General features: G+C 37.6%; 1 protein-coding gene across 1 annotated transcript in view; it reads left to right on the forward strand.

The window, feature by feature from the left end:
• Window positions 1–27,050, forward strand: part of plxna3 (plexin A3) — a 242,170-nt gene that overhangs the window by 116,736 nt on the left and 98,384 nt on the right. Inside the window, exons 6-8 of the mRNA XM_079827990.1 lie at window positions 11,696–11,819; window positions 13,681–13,837; window positions 18,361–18,460. Coding sequence (XP_079684116.1) covers window positions 11,696–11,819; window positions 13,681–13,837; window positions 18,361–18,460 — 381 coding nt within the window. The remainder of the gene's footprint in view (window positions 1–11,695; window positions 11,820–13,680; window positions 13,838–18,360; window positions 18,461–27,050) is intronic.

Genomic DNA, 27,050 nt, shown 5'->3' on the forward strand with positions numbered 1-27,050 from the left:
CTTCCTACATGGTTGTTTAAGAAGTGAAAAGCTACACACTCCATCAATTAGGGTTAGAAGAACTGGTGTCAAACATGTAACATGCTAGAAATATAATAATCACAGCAATAATGATCCAATCATAGACTATTTAAATCCAAACAGAGACTTTTTTTTTTTGGATGGGCAATAAAAACCACCCAAGTTGTGTTGAAAATGGACTAACCCAGCAATTGAGTCCATTTTCAACACAACTTGGGTGGTTTTTAACCCATCATTTTTTAGAGTGTATATACACAAAAAAAGTATCATAAAATAAGTATAATATATATACGGGCGTGTGTGTGTGTGTGTGTGTGTGTGTGTGTGTGTGTGTGTGTGTGTGTGTGTGTGTGTGTGTGTGTGTGTGTGTGTGTGTGTGTGTGTGTGTGTGTGTGTGTGTGTGTGTGTGTGTGTGTGTGTGTGTGTGTGTGTGTGTGTGTGTGTGTGTGTGTGTGTGTGTGTGTGTGTGTGTGTGTGTGTGTGTGTGTGTGTGTGTGTGTGTGTGTGTGTGTGTCTAAATCAAATATTGAAATTATGAAATAAAATGATATAAATATATTTTATCTTTACATTTTATTGCATATAATATTATATTGTTTTATAATATAATTAAATTATTGTTTATTAAAAATTATTATATATATTTTTTTATATATTCATATATATTTATTTTTTTATATATTCTAATATTCAAATAATTTTATAGGGCTGCTCAATTATGGCAAAAATCATAATCACGATTATTTAGCTCATTATTGAAATCACGTTTATGATATGATCATAGTCTTTTTTCATGATATGAGTCATTTTAAATGTCAAGATTATAAATAGCCAAAAATATCAGCAAAAGCTAATGCTAGGTTAATTGATGCAATTAAAAGTCCTCAAAACGGTAACAGTCAGCAATACAATAAGAACAAAGAAACTAAATTGCAAGCAAAAATACAACAGAAAAACAATTTATTAGGCTGCTGTCACTTTAAGAGCTAATGCACGGATCCAATATACTGTTACACACACGTTCTTGCTCAGTGTTTACGTTCCCTTAAGCCACAACCAGCTGTGTTTACAAGAGTACTTATAAAAACAGCATTTTAACATATTTTATTTATTTATTTTTTATTTTTTTAGTTTATTATTACAAGGACAATGCATATTAACATGACAAGTCAAAATATGCCAGAGTTAGCCAAAAGGCTAGTTTTCATCTGCAGTCCTAGGCCAGATGTACAACAGGCAACCTAAAAATACAATGCAATTTGTTGGCTTTTTGACCGTTTAGGCGTGTATCTGAAGCCCATAGTATACTTCGCTTATGTGAGTCTCAGAGTGCGCTCACTGAAGGCTGCCTTCAGCATCTCTTAAGTGGATTAATGTGCTTTTAAAAACACGGTTTAATATCGAGCATGTCCTGCAGTTTAGCAACAGTAGATTTTACAACACTCCCTTATTTGGCTGGTTTGGATGTCAAGTTTGGGCTTTTAGGGAGAGACGAAAGTGCGCTGGACAGAATGCGAAAACATTTTAATATTTTATACCATTATTTATAATGTACAGTTTGATTCCAGTTTTTTGGGTTATCTTGTACTGTATATGTTTGTACTGTCGAAAGTGACGTCACTTCAGTCGGTGCTTCTGCTTTAGTCCTGCATGCTTCTGAAAGATTGAAAGCATGTGGGGAAGTCAAATGAAAGAAAAACGTTGTTTAAATCGCTGATGTCTAACAGTAAAGGTCGTGTACCAGACAGACACTTCCTGAAAGGCACCAAGACAAACTGTTGTCTTGTCAATAAGCCCTCGCTCAAACAGGTGGAAGGTTCTCCCATTGTTCCTTTCACTAATCAAAGTCAAAGAGACAATTGACCCAGACTCTTCGTGCACTTAGTCTTTTACGCATATCAATTAATGCACATGATCGATTTCCCTCGCCCTGTCTTTCACCCCTCACTCGATCTTAACAATCTGTCCACCCAGTCGCCTTAGAGCGTCGCTGTCGGAGTCCTCCATCATGAAGGCCACTGGAGTTTTCAAGGTTTTCATCTCGTCTCTGCCCTAGTTCTTGATTTACAGAGGGTTTAGTGTGACCTTCGAGATAATAAAGCAATATTACTTGGACTGGAATGGTTGGAGACCAGTGGAAACCATCCTGAAATTATCCTCATAAGAAGGACAGCGAATATGGAAGCGTAATGGATTTCTTAGAAATTGGAAAAGCTAAGCTGGTGCTCGGAGAGTGGAGATCTCACCTGGGGAGAATTGAGTCAGTTCAAATGGAATCAGTTGCACTGCCGCTCCTCAAACTAGTTCAGATGGAGAGACGAGCGAAATGAAGGGAGCGTGGAAGGTTAAAGTCTCAGTTCAACCAAAAATACTCGCCCTCGTGTCTTTGCAAACCCGTATGATTTCTTCTGTCTGCGGAAGAGCAGAAGGATGTATTTTGAAGAGCCTCCAGCAGCTGTTTTCCATACAGGAAAATCCAACTATTAAAGTACGACACATGACTTGTGCAATATATTCCCAAGTATTCTCAAGTAAAACAATAGCTTTGTGTGATTAACAGACCAGGGGCAGTTGCATAAACTGTGTTAAGACTTTGTTTGGAAGAGGTAATCAGTCTTACTTTTCCGATTCAGACCACTCTACCTTTTTATGATTTTTTATGAATTATGATTTCATAAGTAGTAGAGCACTTTTGGGGGTCTTTTCACATTTATTGCTATACAGTGCGTAACACAAATCAATATCATAAAAGCAAGATGGCAACATGCGTTATAACCGGGGCTTGACATTACCACCCACCAACCCGCCATTTGCGGGTGGATTTCAGCTGTGGCGTGTGTAACACAGTCACTCCCTCTAGCCACTTTGGCAGGTCTTCTCAAAAGTCATCTGTTATAATTAGGTATCGGTACCCAACGGTACCTTTTTTCGGTACTTTTGGGATGTTTACATTAATAAATGTAAAGAACCTGTAAGTCATTTATAGAAGTGTTATTGACATTATGCCAGAGCTGCCCTGGTCTCTGTCTGTGATCTTTGATTACTGTAATACTTACTAGTAAATAGTAGGCTGCTAGGTACTTAATTTAATTCATAAAAACAACCGTATTATTATTTATTATATTATTTATTATGTATTATTATTTATTATTTATTTACTTTTTAATTTAATTTCTATGAAAATATTTCCCACAAATTAGGTGTTATGTCTTCATTTGATTACCAGAAAATACATAAGACATCAATTTAATTTATCTTTTAATTTAATTAAACTTTTTTTTGTCAAACAAAGTGCTGCACAACTGAGCTTTATATGGTTAAAATTAAAACATGAAAAAAAATTGTAATTTATAAAATAAAATAAAAATTGATAATTTATTATTATTACATTAGTGTTAGTATTATTATTACATTGAGACGTATCTAAATTCTACTGTACAACAGTAATTTACTCGTCAAGTTAGCCAAACTTTTATTGTGACGGGTTGCCGTGAATTTTTAAGTTTCTGTGTGTTTATGATATGACGGTAGTTTTTCTCAAATGAAACGGTAAAATGCTCATGAAGTGACTCAGTGGCTCTGGAGATGACGTTAGTGCGTTCATGTCCTCATATGAGAGGCAGAGATGGAAACATGCGACCGTCACGCTCGATTCTGAGTGAGAGTAAACCCATAGACTGTAAACCGCGCGTCTATGCATTCATTCGCACAGAGACACGCATGATTGGTGTTTAAATCGTCTTTTCGCGGTTTAATATTTACAGACACTAGTGTACATAACAATATGCGTTCTCAGGTACCGAAATTTGGTACTTATTGATCTAATGTGAATCGGTACTCGCTAGTACCGACGTAATTCGGTCGGTGCCCTTAAAAGTACAGAGTTCGGTACCCAACCCTAGTTATAATCGCAATGCGCATTATAACCAATCACACACAAGTCTGTTGAGCTAATAAATGCAAAGTCATAATCAGAGGCGTTCAGATCAGTCATCGCTGAAACGCCGGAGTTTTGTTCAAATCGCGCTTTCACTCACTGAGATCTGCACTCATCTCAAAAGAGATGTGCTTGCGAAGTACATAAGAGATGAATTAATCATACAGTGATTGACTGTTTTTGTTCCATTTCAGCAGCGAAAATAGTTTCAAACAATTATCACAACAGAACCATAGCTTGACGTTGGACGTTCGATATTTGTGAATTTAGGGGCCGTCTCTAAAGTTACAGACATTGGTAAACACGTTTCCAACTTCAATAGAATTTGAAGAGAATGACTTGCAGTCATAAAACCGACTGTAAAGTGTTCATGTAGGTGTCAGGTATGATGCACACCTTTAGGATTTTGTATATTTAATAAAATAAACTGTCAAATCATATGAAAATATGGATATTTATTTGAACTAGGCTACTGTATGGGCTCACACACAAAATATGCTAGATTTAAATATGTCGTAGCTGAAAGAAAAATCTTATTTTTTTCAGACAAACAGCTGTTGATGACCTGTCATGTTATACATTTCATGTAGACTTTATTTGGATGTCTACAGTGGTCACTGACATATAGCCAACAACAAATTTCACAACAAAATTATGGCCAGTGAAAATGCTGAGTGGCTTGTAACTTTGGAAAACCACAAAAAAGTTCATGTCAAGCCCTGGTTATAAACGTAATTAAACTAAACTATACCTGTTCTATCTTCATGCAGCTTATATTCTCTGGCTCTGTGCATTTTACAACAGTTTCCACATGAGCAATTTGTAGATTATCATGACAGAGTATGCTAATCAATGATAGTTAACTCCACATCAGCTACATAAACTCATCAACTAACCGTTCAGAAACGTCCTGTCGCATTCTACATGTTGTCACTTCTTCTTGAGTCTCTCCATCAATGTCCGACTTTGCTTTGAACATAAAAGGTTGAACAGTTTCTGACATTTTCAGTGCATGTCTGCGTGAGGTAATCAGATGCTAACTCCAGCTTTTGAAGCTCCGCCCTCTTCTTGAAAGGCGCATTTGCATTTAAAGGGACACAAAAACGGTGCATTTTTGCTTATCCTCAAAAAGTGACACTTTTAACATGCTATAAAAAATGTTCTGTGGGGTATTTTGAGCTAAAACTTCGCATACACATTCTGGGGACATCAGAGACTTACATCTTGTAAAAAGTGGCGTTATGGGACCCCTTTAACACTAGTCTAAGCAGTTCATGCAACCAACCGTAGATCTCAATAGCTGTTAAACTGCATTTACTTGTTGCTGAGTGAATCCTGTGAATCATGTTGTCTGTGTTTGCCAAATGAATAAATATTAAATGTGATTCGTGCATGCTCATATTCCGATTCGGTGTGTCAGGATGCATTGACGTCAAGCCGGCAAATGTCACATGCCTTCTAGTTTAAATATGTGCATGTGCAAATGAGATGTACAGTGAAAAACAACCGAGCTCTCATATGACTTCAGAAGATTTGAGGTCATATGGGCCACTTTAATGCTGCTGTCATTGTATGGAAAAGAGCAGCTCAGAGATTCATTTATATTGTAATATCTTATTTTGTGTTAGTAAAAGTAAATAAGTATTTATACAAAATGAATAATTAAAATCAATGTGCATTTTAAGCAAAACAATTATGCTGAATTCATTCTTTCTTTCTTTCTTTCTTTCTTTCTTCTTCTTTCTTTCTTTCTTTCTTTCTTTCTTTCTTTCTTTCTTTCCTTCCTTCCTCCCACATGTTTTCTAGTTTAAAAATGTACATGTGCAAATCCAATTTTCAGTGAAAATGTCATATGGAGCACTTTTATGGTGCTTTTTGCTTTTTGGTGCTTTTATTATGTGGTTAACCGAACCTCAGAGATTTATGTTCTTTTTAATATCAAACTTTGTGTCACTCAAAAAGAAAAAGAAAGTACATATACATGTACTAAATTAATACATGTACATTTTAAGCAAAATTTGGGTTTATTATGCAAGACATTGACGCAAAATGAACAGTGTTAAATAAAATAAATATAATTTTAAAGCCGCTAGAGGTCGCTTATTCAAAACAGAGGCGCAGCTTGATTGATTTCGCTGAGCTTTTATTATGCCGCAGACGAGCGCTTCTGCTTATGTTTTATCATATTACAAACATTATTTGAGTGTGTTGAAAAGTTATGTTATAATGCTACTCTGTGCATTTGCTCGTCAGCTACTATGAGACACTTGTTCACACTGCAGTGAGCTAGATTGATATTAGGCATGGTAAAACATGCATTAAGATTAACTGTGTTGAGCGATTATAACAATGACAATGAAACAATGAAAATGAGTTTTCTTTGATGAATGTATCCAAGCAGTTGCTCACCTGTCTAATAAAACACATCACATATTAAAGCGTATTTGGTGTTTCCATGGTTTATACGAAATAAAACGTTGTCTTTAAATGTAATAAATAATTTAAAAAAATCTTACAAAATTGGAGCAACCTGAGCATTATTAAATGATAAATAATAAAACATTTTGGGGGATCTATTCCTATAGTCTACTCCATTTCCATGGTTAAGATGATCATCTGAAGGTTACAGGTTCAATCCTGAGTTTCACCAGTATGCACCAGCAAAACACTTGTCACATTGAACAAAAGTGTCCGCTAAACGAACGCTTCCTTACATGGAGCATTGTTTCTCTGTATGCTTCCTGTCATGGGCAATTTACAGCCCTCGTTGAGCTCCCGTCCCAGAATCCGCTTGCTGTACATGCTGCGCGTCGAGATGGATCAATGCGGTCTTCAAGGAAACATTCCGGCTGTCTCGTATTGTTGTCACCTGGGTATTTGTGTCCTGGGAACCACCTTAGGACCACCCTACCTGGAAAAGGTGGCGATGTATCATAAATCACATTAGTTCCAGTTCACCAGGAAGACAAGTGCAGTTTAATTGGACAAAAACTCATTTCACGAACGTAGGAAAGAGGGGGAAAAAAACGAAAGTGAAAAGGGGATGGAAGGCCTTTAAGGTGCATGTAGCGAGAGATATCCTTTTCTATCTCTTTAATTAAGACTGCTCCCATTTCTTTTTTCTTTCCTTAGACATATGGGCATAATTAAGGGAAAACAAATCATTACTGCTGTGTGCATTGCTGGTGAATAATGGCATTGTCAGTATCGACTGAGCTTGCTTCATTTCCCAGACAGACAGGCGCGCTGGAGGTAAAAATGCGGCTTTTTGCTATCGCTGATGGAAAATAATGCCATCTTAGACATGGTGATGAATTAGATACCTGGGCTTTTGGCAAATATTTAGCTTCCCCGTCCACGTGTCTGGTTTTGAGGCGTTTGATGCGATCCAGGCGGCTGTGCTTTTACAGGCTTTTTCTCTATCTCTCCTCCGTGTGTGTTTTTCATTAGAGTCTCTCTGGAGCGGCCTCAAAATTAAAGCGCATTTAATTTACTGAGCCTCGTTATGCATCATCAGCTGATCCTGTACTTCTCACTGCTGACATATAACAGTAATCAACAATAGCTGCGTTTAGGGCTGAAGTCGCTAAAATAGGACTTGATTTTCGGTGGGGATCGCATATTTGAATGCGCAAACATTGTTATAATAGATGATCTGGGTCGGGCTGTGATGAGGTTTTGTGTACATTAGCGTAACTCTTCTTGTTCGCGGTCTAACACAAGCACGGGCGACTTTTAACTCCACTTAACACGTCTAACGAACATGCCAGTTTTATGAATGTTTGAATATCTGGCAGCTTCCCTGCAGATGTGCTTATGAGGAAACCAGGCCAGCTCACTCCCACGGACGCTCGGCGGCAAAAACAAATGAAAGCGCATCGGAAGAGTGTCTGCACCAGAGGCGGAGCAGATGCTGGAGCGGCAGGGGCGCGTCTCCCATACACTCACAAATTACTGTGCCTGTCTCTTTCACTTTTAGGAGATAATCAACACCCATAATGTGTCCCCTACACTAGCCAGGTTTTGGAAAAAAACTACCAAAATCCATCTATCTAGTATGCATCCATCTATCTAGTATGCATCCATCCATCTATCCATCCATCTAGTATCCATCCATCTAGTATGTATCCATCCATCCATCCATCTATCTAGTATGCATCCATCCATCCATCTAGCATCCATCCATCCATCTAGTATCCATCCATCTATCCAGTATGCATCCATCTATCCATCCATCCATCCATCTAGTATCCATCCATCCATCTAGTATCCATCCATCCATCTAGTATCCATCTATCCATCCATCCATCCATCTATTATTCATCTATCTATCTAGTATGCATCCATCTATCCATCCATCTAGTATCCATCTATCCATCCATCCATCCATCTATTATTCATCTATCTATCTAGTATGCATCCATCTATCCATCCATCTAGTATCCATCTATCCATCTATCTAGTATCATCTATCCATCCAGTATGCATCCATCTATCCATCCATCTAGCATCCATCCATCCATCCATCCATCTATCTAGTATCCATCCATCCATCTATCTAGTATCCATCCAGCCATCCATCTATCTATCTAGTATCCATCTATCCATCCATCCATCTAGTATCCATCTATCTATCTAGTATCCGCCATCCATCTATCTATCTAGTATCCATCCAAAATATCTAGTATACATCCATCCATCTATCTAGTATCATCCGTCTATATACTATCCATCCATCCATCCATCTAGTATCCATCCATCCATACATACATCTACAGTATCTAGTATCCATCCATCCATCCATCTATCTAGTATCCATCTATCCATCCATCCATCTAGTATCCATCCATCCATCCATCCATCCGTCTATCTAGTATCCATCCATCCATCCATCCATCTAGTATCTATCCATCCATCCGTCCATCCATCCATCCATCTATCTATCTAGTGTCCGTCCATCCATCCATCCATCCATCCATCCATCTACAGTATCTAGTATCCATCCATCCATCTATCTATCTATCTAGTATCATCCGTCTATATACTATCCATCCATCCATCCATCTATCTAGTATTCATCCATCTATATAGTATCCATCCATCTATATAGAATCCAGCCATCTATATAGTATCCATCCATCTATTTAGTATCCATCCATCTATATAGTATCCATCCATCTATATAGTATCCATCCATCTATATAGAATCCAGCCATCTATATAGTATCCATCCATCTATTTAGTATCCATCCATCTATCTAGTATTCATCCATCTATATAGTATCCATCCATCTATATAGAATCCAGCCATCTATATAGTATCCATCCATCTATTTAGTATCCATCCATCTATATAGTATCCATCCATCTATATAGTATCCATCCATCTATTTAGTATCATCCATCTATTTAGTATCCATCCATCTATATAGTATCCATCTATTTAGTATCCATCCATCTATTTAGTATCCATCCATCTATATAGTATCCATCTATATAGAATCCAGCCATCTATATAGTATCCATCCATCTATTTAGTATCCATCCATCTATATAGTATCCATCTATTTAGTATCCATCCATCTATATAGTATCCATCTATTTAGTATCCATCCATCTATTTAGTATCCATCCATCTATATAGTATCCATCTATTTAGTATCCATCCATCTATATAGTATCCATCTATTTAGTATCCATCCATCTATTTAGTATCCATCCATCTATATAGTATCCATCTATTTAGTATCCATCCATCTATTTAGTATCCATCCATCTATATAGTATCCATCTATTTAGTATCCATCCATCTATTTAGTATCCATCCATCCATCTGTCTAGTATCCATCCATCTACAGTATCTAGTATCCATCCAATTTGTTAACAGAAAAATGATTCTAATGATTTTATTTAAATCTTTCTTAATGTTAATTTAATGTAATGTTAATGTTTTAATGTTAATTTCAACATTTACTAATACATTATTAAAATCAAAAGTTATTTATTTTTCACTTGATCTGAGCTAACATGAACTAAAAGTGAACAGTTGTACTTTTATTAACTAACGTTATCAAAGATTAATAAATATTTTAGCAAATTATTTTCTTATTGTTTAATTATAGTTAATGCATTAACTAATGGAACCTTATTATATATACCTTACCTATATTGTCTTATTGTTAATTTGATATCTAATGCATTAGCTAATGTTGATGAATTGAACCTTGATGTAAAGTGTTACTGTAATTTTATATTGTAGAGTATATCAATATATAAGCGTATTTTTAATGTGAATCCAATTAAAATGGATCAAATATTTCTGCATCTGGGTAATTAAATATTTAGCAATTTACTATTTACTCATTTTATTTGGAAGCCATAAGATCAAATTATTGGTCTTAAAGGTCCTGTTCTTCGTGATCCCATTTTTCAAACTTTAGTTAGTGTGTAATGTTGCTGTTAGAGCATTTATAATACCTGTAAAATTATAAAGCTCAAAGTTCAATGCCAAGCGAGATATTTTATTTAACAGAAGTTCCCTTTCAAAGCCTACAGCGAACGGCTGGTTTGGACTACATCCTGGTATTTCCTGCTTTAATTACGTCAGTAGAGCAGTATGTCGACTAACCTCCGCCCACAAGAACACGCGAAAAAGGGGGCGTGGTCTTGTTGCTCCCGCGTGGAGAATAGGAAGTGTTGCGTTCGGTTGCGTTCGTATAGTTTGTTTGTTGCCATGTCGTCGAGACGCTGTTATTTTCATCCCGGAGTCAAGTCACCTTTGTTTGGCTTTCCCAGGGACGCTGTACTTAGAGATCATTGAGTGCATGCATCCCCATTATGGTGAGAGGCGTGACCTTTCCGGTAACGTGCGCTCTGCGTGCGCTAAGCTGCTGTCCAATCACAACACGGGAACCGCTGGCACAATCAGAACTCGTTACGTGTTTCTGAAGGAGGGACTTCATAGAACAGGGAAATCTTTCAAGCCGTTTTGAGGACAGTGAAAACAGCAGTATACAGATAAGTAAATTGTGTGAAAAATACTGTGTTTTTTTACACGCGAAACATGAACACATGTTATATTGCACACTGTAAACACAATCAAAGCTTCAAAAAAACACGAAAAACGGGACCTTTAAAAGTTTTGGTAAGTTTCTCGTTGTGTAACACAGGTGTTAAAGTAGGTGTTTATAGGTTCTGACTCCCATTATTAATTGGACGAGCAACATTTGAAGCTGATTAAATTCTATAATAATTTTGCTGTATTCATTCTATAATGTTGTGACATTGCTTGGCAACTGCAAAATAAACGAATATGTTTTACCGTATTGTTTACCTCATTACTCCATGTTTTTGTCACTATCATGTGTAAATAATGAACAGCAGCCCTGACCACTCATAGCCACACAGATACAAATCTACACATGTGCCATTGCATGGTTTTCATTCTGCCCAACTTTATTGTTAGTGTGTTTGCTCCATATCGATATATATTTGCAGCATCAAAAGCATTTCGTATTGTTGTTCCATTTTTGGGGACGGTGGCTATCTGTGGATATTTGACATGCATTGGTCTGTATGGACAGGGAAAAGGAAAATCATGCTCACTGAAGCTTGAAGGAGACGGGCCGCTGCTTTCGGCAAACGCCTCTTATCAAGCGAGCTCTGCCAACTGCAGGCTATTGTGCGGGCCGGGATGTTTCTGTTTACTCATCCGTTTGTTTGTTTGTTTGTTTCCAGGTGCTCCAGAAAGGAAGCCTGCGAGAAGTGGGCCGAGCCGCTTCACTTCAGTACGGAGCTGAAACAGTGTGTTGACATCACTGTCACTCCTGATAACATGTCCGTGACCTCCACTTCGACACAGGTGATTGAATTTGATATGCTACTCCAGAAGCATAAAATCACTCCGGTATAGCGTCGTAACTGTCTTCATAATGGACACTCACAACGGCGTCCTCTACCAATATTGCTTTTACAGTAAAAGAATAACATTCACATTAATGTATGTGAACAGACCTGAATTAATGAGTAAATATATAGTAAATATAAAATAGTTATGGATGGATACTGGATAGATGGATGGATGGATACTAGAAGGATGTATGTATGTATGTATGTTTGGATACTGGATGGATGGATGGATGGATGGATGGATGGATACTAGAAGGATGGATGTATGTATGTATGAATGTATGTATGTATGTTTGGATACTGGATGAATGTATGTATGTATGTATGTATGTATGTTTGGATACTGGATGGATGGATGGATACTGGATGGATGGATACTAGAAGGATGTATGTGTGTGTGTATGTATGTATGTATGTATGGATGGATGGATGGATGGATGGATGGATACTGGATGGATACTGGATGGATACTGGATGGATACTGGATGGATACTGGATGGATACTGGATGGATGGATGGATACTGGATGGATGGATGGATACTGGATGGATGGATGGATACTGGATGGATGGATGGATACTGGATGGATGTATGTATTTATGAATGTATGTATGTATGTTTGGATACTGGATGAATGTATGTATGTATGTATGTATGTTTGGATACTGGATGAATGTATGTATGTATGTATGTATGTTTGGATACTGGATGAATGTATGTATGTATGTATGTATGTATGTATGTTTGGATACTGGATGGATGGATGGATGGATGGATACTGGATGGATGGATGGATGGATACTGGATGGATGTATGTATTTATGAATGTATGTATGCATGTTTGGATACTGGATGAATGTATGTATGTATGTATGTTTGGATACTGGATGGATGGATGGATGGATGGATGGATACTGGATGGATGGATGGATGGATGGATGGATAGATACTAGAAGGATGTATGTATGTATGTATGGATGGATGGATACTGGATGGATGGATGGATGGATACTGGATGGATGGATGGATGGATACTGGATGGATGGATGGATGGATGGAAGGGTGGATACTGGATGGATGGATGGATGGATGGAAGGGTGGATACTGGATGGATGGATGGATGGATGGATGGATGGAAAGGTGGATACTGGATGGATGAATGGATGGAAGGGTGGACACTGGATGGATGGATGGATGATGGATGGATGGAGACTAGGATGCATGGATGATGGACACTGGATGGATGGACACTAGATAGATAGATAGATAGACAGACAGACAGACAGACAGACAGACAGACAGACAGACAGACAGACAGACAGACAGACAGACAGACAGACAGACAGACAGACAGACAGACAGACAGACAGACAGACAGACAGACAGATAGATAGATAGATAGATAGATAGATAGATAGATAGATAGATAGATAGATAGATAGATAGATAGATAACACACATCTATTGTATGGCTGTAGAAGATTGGTTTTATGCTTTTTTCCATTTGGAGCTTGACATGAGACTGGATTAGTTTGACTTAAATGGAAAAAAGCAGCTCAGAGATTTATTGCTTTGTTTATTTATTCATCAGCAGGATATTCTTCAGTCTTCATCTGATGTTTTTCTTATATAAAAAGTAAGACCGCTTTAAAGCGACAAGAGTGTGAGTAAATGATGACAGGGTTTTCATTTTTAGGTGATTTTGCTCATTAATTGCAACAGAACCGTGACAAAACGCTGTTTTCACGCATTTTAATGAGGCTGGTCACGTGATCTTTTAGCATGTCTGACAGGAGGTTGTGTTTGTGTTTCAGCTGAGTGTGAAGGTAGCTAACGTCCCGAACCTCTCAGCGGGGGTGACGTGTGTGTTTGAGGAGCTAACTGAAAGTCCTGGAGAAGTTCTGGCCAAAGGACAAATCCTCTGCATGTCCCCATCCCTGCGGGACGTCCCATATGTCACCCAGGGATATGGTAAGAGACATGAAACACAACTTTTTTCAACATTAATAATAATAATAAATGTTTGATGAGCAGTAAATCCTCTTATTAGAATGATTTCTGAAGGATCATGTGACGCTGAAGACTGGAGTAATGATGCTGAAAATTCAGCTTTGATCACAGGAATAAATTACATTTTAAAATATACTCAAATAGAAAATATGTTTTTATGGTTTTCATTAATCAACACATGTTTATGCCATATTTAATTTGGTGTGAACAAGTACACTGATATTTCATACTGTCTTAAAGGCCCCCTCAAATCAAAATTGAAGCTTTTAGTATGACTATGTTAGCCTTAAGGTTATGAATAAGCTGGTGTGGCTCAAAACAATGACAAAATTCACATTTTGGAGATATAAGCATTCAAAACGTACAGTCTCTCACTTCCACTAAAATCGATCACAGATTTTTATGACATGACCGCGGACTTCAGCTTCTCATCACATCTTCTGTCCAATCAAATGCTCTCTTGAATCCCGCCCCCTAAATAGACGCTGAAGCTGCAGCTGAAATCGGTCACTTGTTCACACATTTACTATTTTCTACATGGTGAATGGCACAGTGCACTATATAGGGGATAGGGAACGATTCAGACCAAGTAAATATGCTTTCACTTGAGGCGAATGAAGTCTGGTTTCATGTTAGTTTCACGCAGACCGCCGCAGCGCACACACACACACGCACGCACACACACACACACACACTGTGCTCTCATGTATCTGGACCGGAGCAGACTGAGCGGATCTCATTCGCGAGTCAACAAAACATATCAGACCCATTTGAATTATGCGCAGATATGGAGACGATTGGAAGGAAAATGCAGCTTTTCTGAGCTTAAATGCTCTAGTCAAACTGTGATGTATATGAAACGCTATTGGCTGTTTTAAAAAAGGGGAGGAGCTGCTTGATATATCCCGTCCTGTCTTCCTGTGTCAGGGGAAATTACGTCAGCACATTGAATAATGCTGTGCGTTTCAAGGCTGTGTGTGCAGGCAGGAACAAGCGGAGAAATCAGAAGATCCAAAATCAAACAAACTTTAATCTTTACGTCACAGGAACATAAACACAAACACAGCATAACGGTGACAGGACAAAAGCTGTGTCCCAAAGTGAAGGGTGCACACTTCAGAGGCTGCATTTGAAGTGCGATTGCGTCACCGCGGCGCAGCGAAGGCGACATGGATGCATGGATGCATGGATGGATGGATGGATGGATGGATACCTATCCCAGATTTCATAGCACACCTATATTTTCAATACTGAAAAATGATTTTCATCAATAGCCTACTGTCAACACCTTAAAAATGTCACAGAGGAATATAGGCTAAATCAAATATGACATCTGTCACTCAAAACTATAAGCTAAAATACAAATCAACGAAAACTGTTGGCTTATGAAGTCTTTTCCTATATGAATGAATAAATTAATTAATTAACGTCACTCACTGACGACTGTCCATTACCGAAAGTCTCCTCCAAACCCCGGGATGCACACACTCTAAAAAAAAAAGTCTCGTAATCATAAGGGAACCTTTTTTAGTGCTATATAGCACCAATTTTGGTGCTTCAGTGGTTCTTCAGAGGTGCTATATAGCACCTTAGTCAAAGAACCGCTGAAGAACCACTGAAGCACCAAAAATGGTGCTATATAGCACTAAAAAAGGTTCCCCTATGATTACGAGCCAAGAACCATTTTTGGTGCCATATAGAACCTTTTTTTTTTTAGAGTGCAGAACAATGACATAACAATTAAATATTCTTTTTTTTAAACGTAGGCCTATACATTATCTTTGTAATGCAAGTTATTTGTAAATGAACCAAAGTAATAGCCTACATTTTTTTATTTTCGTTATGCAGCTTGACGTGTGTAGGCTAGGCTAAATAAGGGAAGTGATTTCTGTACATTGTTTATTTTTGTAATGCAAGTTATAATTTGGACATTAAACAAATTCTTCGATACGTTTATTATATATAGGCTATACATTACTTTAAGTACTTTTACAACAGTTTATACTCTATAACTTAAGTTAAACATCAGAAAAAAACAGACATTTTAATTAACAGCTAAAAAAGAAGAAAATCTTTGTTTGGACACTTTAATTGAGCTGGTGCTGCTGGACTGGATGGGCTGTTGTCACACACCTGCTATTGGCCATTTTACACCGCTCGGTTCGGTGTTGCCAAGTATGGAATTGGGCTACTTTTACACTATTGCTCTGAGTTGTTTGTAGCCTATAGTCCACAGGTTTAAGTTGTCTTTACTTTAGCAATAGTTATTTCGCCCCACCCTTGAGTTTTGCCCTTGATTCCGCTACTTATGATTAGCAATTGGAGGGGTTTTGTTGTGAAGACCTGGCAACCCTGTCCCTCGGTTCAGCCTTCGTGCACTTCGAAGGCCTGGGGTCCGTTCTTCGTACCTCGCTTAATACATCTGAGATGATTTGACAGATCCCAGCTCTTTTAATCTTGATAACTGATGTCTGGCTAATTTGGTTCTTCAAGCGAATTTGCGGATTGGATTTCAATATCTGGATTAAGTTATCTAAGATCACTGCGCGTTCTTGGTTTCCCTGAAGAGGGCAGATGCATCGATACTCGAAACCATGATCAGCAATGCAGCGATTGGCTGGCGTCAAGACAGCAACGTAATGACATCATATAATTAAAAAAGCCACCTGGCAAAACACTTGGCAAATTACACAAAAAACCCCACAAATATCTGGACCTTTATAAGGAAACAGCTAAACGACCAAACCAACATAAAAGTTATAATAGATCAAAGATAAAGTTTTCTTTTTTTATTATTAATTATTTATATTCACGATTTTATACAGTATTTGTACACCATTTACATTTTTATTTCAATGTTGTAATTCAATTTTTTATTCAATTTGAAGCAAATTTGTAACGTGACAGTATTAAAGTGTCTTAAGGGTCAAGATCAAATTCTCTGCATCTCCTCCGCTGCATCAAGCCATCCCATAATATCTGTGATCACTTAAATTAATGCTTGGCTCAGAATAACTGTACATGTGTGCAAACCTCCAATAAAATTATAAAGTAATTATTCCATCACAAATAAATCGTATCAATCAAGTGGCTGTGTCTATAGTATTATACACATTCTCATATACATATTGCCTACAATTTAAAATTTGTATATTATTATTATTATTATTATTTAAAATGATTATTATTGCCCCTGGTTCAGTAATGAACTCTTGTAATAAAGTAGCAGTGGCTGGGACAGATTTTAAGTATCACTCAAGATGTAATCTAATCCTGTTTACATGAAATAAGCCGCTCGCGAGCAGGTTTAAGTTTACGGACCTGTTGCTATGACAGCAAGTCCAGGATGAGCGTCGAAGAACCAAACAATCCAAGATCATGCCAAATCGTCAACAATCAAATCCAGCTAACTGAGTTAGCGAGGTACGAAGAACGGACCCCTGGCCTTGGAAGTCCACAGCCTTCGAAGTGTGCACCCTTCACTTTGGGACACAGCTAAAGACTGAGTGAACAAGAGGAATAGCAGACAGAAACGAGATCATTAACTAAACACAGCTGAACAGAACTTAACTAACGAGGGTAACCATGGAAACAGACAAGTGGCGGGAAAACTAAGACAAAGGAACATGTGACTAGTAACCTGAAAGACAACATGAACCGACAGTCGTGTGGCAGGGCCTTTAAGGTCCATATATTTTCACAATCAATGTCATTTGTCGATTGGAAGTTTGCGAAACACATCTTCCGTCTTTCGACAATCATACGGACTGTACATCTGTCACCCACGGCCTCGTTTTCATTTGCGTCAAATTAAATCTGAATCTACATCTACTCTGTCCAAGTCTATTAAGCTGCTCTGTACAGCGGCTTTTGGAGCAGTGTGTGCTTTAGAAATGAAATTTAATTTGATTTAATTTACATTTTTCCCCCCATGTTTTTCCCATTTTGTGCCTTCCTTTTTTTTTTTTTTTTTTTTTGTGATGACTGATAATTACATGAATCTCTTCTGGAGCCTCCTGGAGCTTTGAGACTTGCTTCATTTTCCTCTTTTTGATTTTTTTTTTTCGCGTTTTTTAAGGTACTCTAAGAATTCAAAATCTCCTGATGGTAACTTTAAGACTCCGGAAGCCTGGTAGTCCCATTAATAACAATTATTGCATGTCCAAATGGAAATATTATGTCAATTATAGTGAAGTGAGGCCCACAAGTATAATTTGATGGGCAGAGATGTAGTCATTATGGAACGCAAAAGGGTTGCTGAGTTTGAAACATAAGTGCATTTCGCTCACAGATGGAAGAAGTGGATAAATGGTCTCGCAATCAAATATATTAGAAACGTGAACATTACTGAGTATATGTGCAGAGCGGGGAACCTGCATTAGAGCATCAGTGCGAGTTCAAACCACCCTTCTCATGCTAACTTCATTTCTTGTGCATTTTCTCTGCCTTTCTCTTCATTACTGTCTCTTTCCGTTCTTTTCCAGGCGATAAACGGGTCGTGAAGCTCTCTCTGAAGTCCAAAGAGACGGGCCTCAAATTCATCACCACCGATTTCGTCTTCTACAACTGCAGCGTCTTGCAATCGTAAGTGCGCCGCCGGTCAAAGATGTCTCTGTGACGTGTGAAACTGCCAGCCGGGTTTGATTGGATTCGCAGTCGTTGAACTGGTTTCCTTCACAGCCGCCGTTATCCACTTTGTCAGCGTTTTTACCATTTTTTCCCCTCAATTGATTCAGCACTTTTCATCCGGCCTCACGCCCTTGCTCTTAAAACAGCCGGCGCAGCTGCTGGAATTATTCACATTAAAAGAAAAATAATAGTCATTTTAGTGAAGAGACGGTTCTCAAACGGGCTAGTAAAGAGAGGAACATGAAGCCTGATGGTTAAAGCTCTGGGTGGGTCACATGCTGCAGGTCAAATCCAGGTAAAATCATTCCAGAAGTTGCTGATTTTTTTTGATGATCAGTATTTATATGTGAATAAAAGTTCAATCTGTTCATCATATAAAACGATCAAGTCTCTTCAGAAAATGTTGACTAAACCGCTCAACTATATAGATTAGTTTTACGATCTCTTAAAGTGTCAGTTGTGTAGCTGTCAACGGAGGGACAGAAATCTCTCAGATTTCATCCATTAAAATCTTCATTGATAATTCATATTACTAATTGTGTTAACAATACAACTTTGTGAAGTGTTAACTGCGCTTCAGCATTCTTTATGGCTACATAAGTCACATTTTGGATAAATCATGTTGCCTGAAATTCAATTATCTTTACTGATACACACAAACACAACACAGATGTGTCATAGTGAAGCGCTCAAGCGGGATTAGACAGATGTTCATGGATACTGAAGTGTGTGTGTGTTTGCGTAGTCACATAATCAAAACCACAAGCAAAACTTGATCTTGAATGCTTTTTAAAATTCTTAATTTCTGAATGTTAAATTCATATATATATATATATATATATATATATATATATATATATATATATATATATATATATATATATATATATATATAGATGTATGTATGGTATGTATGTATGTATGTGTATATATATATGTATGTGTATATATATGTATGTATGTATGTATATATATATATATATATATATATATATATATATATATATATATATATATATATATATATATATATATATATATATATATATATATATATATATATATATATATATTAGGGCTGTCAAAAGATTAATCGCGATTAATCACATCCAAAATAAAAGTTTGTGTTTACATAATATATGTGTGTGTACTCTGTTAATTATTATTTATATATAAATACACACACAAGCATGTATATATTTAAGAAAAAAATATAATTTTCATATATATAAAACATTTATATTTATATATATTATAGAATACATAAATGTATATACAGTATATACATGCAAATATTTCTTAAATATATACATGAATGTGTGTGTATTTATATATAAATAATAATTAACAGAGTACACACACATATATTATGTAAACACAAACTTTTATTTTGGATGCGATTAATCGCGATTAATCTTTTGACAGCCCTAATATATACATATATATATATATATATATATGGATTTTTACATTTTCAGTTGGAGCAAATGGGAACAATGCTATACCTTCCATTCACTGCTATAGACGTTTACCCAATTATGATGACACCAGCTTCTGAGAACCACGGGGAAAAAAACTATATGGCTTATTATAGATTAGAACATGCTTTTAGTGGACTGGGCTGTTTTGTTTTGTTGTGTTTTTTCTGGGGGGGTTTTATAAAAGCGTGATTTTACCAAGATGGTCGTCGCATGGACCGACTTGCCTTAAAGGATCTTTGCATGTAGTCAGAAGGTGCTTTTTCAATAGTGCGAATATGGAAATGCTTTTTTATGTTAACTTTTGCAACAGTTAAATCTTTTTTTTATTTAAAGAGTTTTTTTAAAAAACACTTTTGCTTGGGTTCCAAAGTAAAAAAATGTTCAATTGGATGTTTGAATGTTTTTTTTATGAAAGCTTATTTCCATCACGGAATAAAGTTTTTTTTAAAGATAATTGCTACTTTTTATCTTGCAGTTCTGCCTTTTTTCCCCTCGCATTTTCAACTTAATATCTCACAATTCTGAGGAAATTTGTGTAAACTCACAATTGTAAGAAAAAAAAAATTATTTGTGAGAAAGTCGCAATTACCTTTTTTTTATTTTGTATTCAGTGGCGGAAACAAGCTTCCATAGTTTTGAGAACCTCGTTTAAAAACAAAACAAAATAACATCTGTAAATTTCTCAGAAACCAGCAAACATCCTGCTGAAATGATCATTTCTCTTAGAATAACACTAAGTTCCCACTGGCAGTAAAAGAGCGAGTTGCAGCTCCGTCTGTGGTCAGTAAATGAGTGTAATTGCTCCAGAGGTGTTTGCGCTGGTGTGTAATTGCGGTGCGGTCCAGCTGTTTGCTGCTGGAATGATTTCAATCTGTGATTCAGGTCATATTTGCGCTCAGTTCATGTGGTCCTCTGCTTCTGGTTAAATGTAAGTCAAGTCTGCTTTATTTATAAAGCACTTTATGCATTTTGTTTCACAGCAACTTCACTGTAATAAACAGGAAAAATCACACTGTTCATTTTTCATAGTTGTGTAATTATGAAACTAATACAATTTCAGCTGTAACAACTCATTATTCAACTCAGTTTGGTTCAGTAACAATGACAATGATACAAAGTTCATCGGTTATGAACCGAACTTTAGCTCTATAGAGCTGTTTGGAAAAAAAACTAATAAATAAAAATAAGATTAAACTAACTAAACACATTTATTAAATAATTATAAATTGTCATAATTTATATTTAAATAAAAAATATCAAACGATTAAATTTGATTTAAACTAATTCAAAAACATTTAAAAAAAATACATTTGATTAAAATAAATCCCAAAAAATGTATTTAAATAATCAATAAAATTAAATAATTAATATAAACTAAAATTTAATAAATAAAATTAAAAAAATAAATGAAAATTTGGAAAAAAATACATTTGATTAAAATAAATGCATCAAATATTAAAATAAATAACTTTTCATTAAAATAATTCAAATGAATACATTTGATAAAACGATATAAATGAATTAAACTTGATTTGAATAACTAAAAAATGAATAAATAAAAATTGGAAAAAACATTGGATTTAAATAAATGCATAAAAATATTAAATTCAATATTTTTTTATTTATTTAATAAAAAGAATTAAAGAAATTAATACAATTTTATTTAAATATTAAATACATTTGATTAAAATTATTTAATACAAAATAAATACAGTATTACAGTACTTCAGTGAGAAGAAAAAAAATACAATAAAATATATATTTTACACATTTGTAATATTAATTTTTCACAGTAGTAATTGGGTCTTTATACATAATTTATAGCTGCCTTTTACATTGGATCGCATTGGGGGTCTGTGACATCTAAAAGACTGAACAAAAACCCTGCTATAGAGGATTTAGAGTGTCTTGATTCAGCTCCGGACAGTTCAGTGTTGATTCAGTTCAGTCCGAACACTGTAATCATGGCCAGACTTTGGCCTGAGAGCCATCCACGCTCTATATATTTGTTCATTTGCACTTCAGTCACAGTGGAGTCAATGCAGTGGGTGGAGTCCCAGAGGACAGGAACCCCCTGGTTTATTTCCCTCCACCGCTCCTCCTTTCATTCGACTGCTTTACATCACTTAACCCAGTCAGCGAGCACAATCACGCATTGTTAGCGCCTCCTTTGTTTTTCCAAACCCATTTCGGCCGTTCCAGTTGTGATTTGCATCGAAACAGGAGGGAAATGTGAATTGGTTTATCAAAGGAAGGAAAGCGAAAAACAAAAAGGAGATGAAATATGACAATGCTACGTGACGACGGCAATTTGCACCTTGGTGCTGCATACACAGGTAGTGTTTTAGAAAATTAGATGCACAAACCCACACTCGGCAATCCGCTCTTCGTGTGTGTAAGTACAAGTGCCCGTGCTGATCCATCGAGCCGGGCTCGGCAGTTGCCATGGCAACCCATGTCCGAGTGAGGCCTGCTACCTTGCCAGCGTGGCCTATAGCCGGTGCCAGATTTCCTGTTTTCACAAAAGCCCTGTGGGAACGTTTAGCCCGCCAATTGTGTGACGCCGGTGGACGGCACTCACTCGTCCTCAATCTCCTGCCTCCATCTTTATTTCCCACAATTCTTCGGCCACCCAAACCCAAAGATCCTTCCCCAGCCCCCTCTTAACCTCGCCGTTCCCTGTGGGATAATGGCCACCTGTGATGTGAGAGAGAGGGCAGGGGAGGAAGCGAAGTGCATTTCAGGATATTTTGTTATGAAACGGCTTATATAAAGCCAAAGCACTTTATTCTGTTTCATCTTCCCATGCAGCTGTTTGGGAGGGTTTCTTTCTAGTGCTAGTTAGTTTTGGATGTGAATGTGGGCATTCATTAAACATGTGAAACTTTTGTGTTTTATTGCTCAACCTAGATATGCGTGGCCTCAAGTTACCAGGAAGTGCATATCAAAGGACCGCTGTGTCCTCTCTCACCGTTGTTATGAAGAGTTGGATAGGTTTTGAGGGAGTAGTTGCAGGAACATGCAAGGAACATTTGTTGATTTGTGTACATTTTTATTGCATTTTTATGCCATGCAAATTTAGTTTGGTTTTCTGTTATGTATTCCTGAGTGTTGTTGCGGTTTCTGCTGATGTGTCACCAAGATCATTTTATCTAGCTAACATGTTTTGTTGATTTTGCAAAACTGTCCTGTGATAGTCTTGGAAGCATCAATCAGAATGTGCTGAAAGCAAGACAATCAGTAATGTTTTGCAATACACACTCACCTAAAGGATTATTAGGAACACCATACTAATACTGTGTTTGACCCCCTCTCGCCTTCAGAACTGCCTTAATTCTACGTGGCATTGATTCAACAAGGTGCTGAAAGCATTCTTTAGAAATGTTGGCCCATATTGATAGGATAGCATCTTGCAGTTGATGGAGATTTGTGGGATGCACATCCAGGGCACGAAGCTCCCGTTCCACCACATCCCAAAGATGCTCTATTTGGTTGAGATCTGGTGACTGTGGGGGCCATTTTAGTTCAGTGAACTCATTGTCATGTTCAAGAAACCAATTTGAAATGATTGGAGCTTTGTGACATGGTGCATTATCCTGCTGGAAGTAGCCATCAGAGGATGGGTACATGGTGGTCATAAAGGGATGGACATGGTCAGAAACAATGCTCAGGTAGGCCGTGGCATTTAAACAATGCCCAATTGGCACTAAGGGGCCTAAAGTGTGCCAAGAAAATATCCCCCACACCATTACACCACCACCACCAGCCTGCACAGTGGTAACAAGGCATGATGGATCCATGTTCTCATTCTGTTTACGCCAAATTCTGACTCTACCATCTGAATGTCTCAACAGGAATCGAGACTCATCAGACCAGGCAACATTTTTCCAGTCTTCAACTGTCCAATTGTGGTGAGCTCGTGCAAATTGTAGCCTCTTTTTCCTATTTGTAGTGGAGATGAGTGGTACCCGGTGGGGTCTTCTGCTGTTGTAGCCCATCCGCCTCAAGGTTGTGCGTGTTGTGGCTTCACAAATGCTTTGCTGCATACCTCGGTTGTAACGAGTGGTTATTTCAGTCAAAGTTGCTCTTCTATCAGCTTGAATCAGTCGGCCCATTCTCCTCTGACCTCTAGCATCAACAAGGCATTTTCGCCCACAGGACTGCCGCATACTGGATGTTTTTCCCTTTTCACACCATTTTTTTGTAAACCCTAGAAATGGTTGTGCGTGAAAATCCCAGTAACTGAGCAGATTGTGAAATACTCAGACCGGCCCGTCTGGCACCAACAACCATGCCACGCTCAAAATTGCTTAAATCACCTTTCTTTCCCATTCTGACATTCAGTTTGGAGTTCAGGAGATTGTCTTGACCAGGACCACACCCCTAAATGCATTGAAGCAACTGCCATGTGATTGGTTGATTAGATAATTGCATTAATGAGAAATTCAACAGGTGTTCCTAGTAATCCTTTAGGGGAGTGTAAATATACATGAGAAAAACTACTTATAATTTATGTTTTTAGTTATATTTTTTATAATATACACTATATTGCTAAAACTTTTGGGATGCCTGCCTTTACATGCACATGAACTTTAATGACATCTCATTCTTAATCCGTAGGGTTTAATATGGAGTTGGCCAACCCTTTGTTGCTGTGACGGCTTCAACTCTTCTGGGAAGGCTTTCCACAAGGTTTAGGAGTGTGTTTATGGGAATTTTTGATCATTCTTCTAGAAGCGCATTTGTGAGGTCATGCACTGATGTTGGACGAGAAGGCCTGGCTCGCCGCTCTAATTCATCCCAAATGTGTTCTATCGTGTTGAGATCAGGCCAGTCAAGTTCCTCCACACCAAACTCGCTCATCCATGTCTTTATGGACCTTGCTTTGTGCACTGGTGCGCAGTCATGTTTGCTCAGGAAGGGGCCGTCCCCAAATTAATTGTTCCCATAAAGTTGGGAGCATGAAATTGTCCAAAATGTCTTCGTGTGCTGAAGCATTGAAGGGATAGTTCACCCAAAAACGAAAATGTGATGTTTTTCTGCTTACCCCCAGGGCATCCAAGATGTAGGTGTCTTTGTTTCTTCAGTAGAACACAAATGAAGATTTTTAACTCCAACCGTTGCCGTCTGTCAGTCGTATAATGCATGTGAATGGGGTTCAATTCTATTAGAGTAAAAAAAACCATGCACAGACAACTTCAAATTAAACCCTGCGGCTCGTGGCAACACATTGATGTCTTAAGACACGAAACGATCGGTTTCTGCGAGAAACCGAGCCGTATTTATGCTATTATTTCACCTCATATCAGACGAATGTCATCAGCTCTTCAGACCGCCATAACTTCCTGCGAATAAGGTCAAAATACCGGCGCGGTCATAGAAATATATGCGTAGATTCCTCATTCGACCGGCACTAATGAGGCATCTATGTATATATCTATGACCGCGCTGTGTATATATATGTATATATCTATTATTCGCAGGAAGTTATGGCGGTCTGGAGAGCTGATGACATTCGTCTGATATGAGGTGAAATAATAGCATAAATACCGTTCGGTTTCTCGCAGAAACCGATCGTTTCGTGTCTTAAGACATCAATGTGTTGCCACGAGCCGCAGGGTTTAATTTGAAGTTGTCTGTGCATGTTTTTTTTTACTCTAATGGAATTGGACCTCATTCACATGCATTATGACATCTTGGATGCCTTGGGGGTAAGCAGAAAAACATCAAATTTTCGTTTTTGGGTGGACTATCCCTTTAAGAGTTCCTTAGGGGCCAAGCCCAACCCCTGAAAAACAACCCCACACCATAACACACCAAACTTTATACTTTACACAAACTCTGCACAATGCATTCAGGCAAGACCGTTCTCCTTGCAACACATCTCTGTTGCTCTAGAGTCCAGTGGTGGCGTGCTTTACCCCACTGCATCCCACACTTTGCATTGCACTTGGTGATGTAAGATTTGGATGAAGCTGCTCAGCCATGGAAACCCATTCCATGAAGCTCTACACACTGTTCTTGATCTCATCTGAAGGCCACGCAAAGTTTGGGGGTCTGTAGCTATAGACTCAGCAGAAAGTTGGCGACTTCTGCGCACTGTGCGCCTCAGCATGCGCTGACCCCGCTCTGTGATTTTAAGTGGCCTACCACTTCATGGCTGAGTTGCTGTTGTTCCCAATTGCTTCCACTTAATTATTTTATTTATGATTTTATTTCTAGCCTATTTTATTTATTTATACGTCTTATTTTGTTCAGATTTTAATATGCATTTCTGAGCAAAATTAGATGGTCAATTAGAAAACATTTTTTTTTTGTGAATATACATTATTTTTATAATTATTCAATTTTTTTAAATCCATTATTAGTTGATTAAATTATTTTTTAAAAAGTGAGCGTTCATACCAGAACTGAGCCAGGTGATTGGTTGGGCAAAGATTAGGGATGTCATCTGAAAATGAAATACATTTTAGAGGTGGACCATATTATTACCATGTTATTACTTTTTGGTTGAAAGAGCAGGGTTTTTTTTTTTACCTTTCTTATAACATGCACAGATGAATCTAGGCCAGAAACGTGTATTAAGAAATTAAATATGATCAATTTGTATTTCATTTTGACTATTGTGCACAATCTCATGATTTGATGCTGTTTCGCCTGAGCTGAAAGTCCAGCCCAGACTCCCAATGATGGTAAAATACTCACTTCATCAGAGTGTCACCATTTGGCCGTGCTGTGTTTTTCAGCCCACGCTCAAATTAAAGCTGAGTGAATTGATGGGCCTTAAACCCCTGACACAGCATATTGCATATTTCATGGCGAGACTTGCAGATCCGTTTGCAGTATTTACAGCGCATTTCAGCTGCAGTGGAGCGCTGCGCCCTCCTCCATCAGCTCTAGTTTGCATCTTTACCTTCCAGCGCACTAAAAAACACACCCACACCGTACACCCGTCGACAGCAATATTAGATTTAGCACGTTAAAATGCATCCATACTGCAAAGAAACTGCATTAACGTGTTTTAAATGACCCACGATCATTTGGTTTCATTTCCGTGCGATTGT

This window comes from Gobio gobio (genome assembly GCF_949357685.1).
Source record: "Gobio gobio genome assembly, chromosome: 10".
Taxonomy (NCBI): domain Eukaryota; kingdom Metazoa; phylum Chordata; class Actinopteri; order Cypriniformes; family Gobionidae; genus Gobio; species Gobio gobio.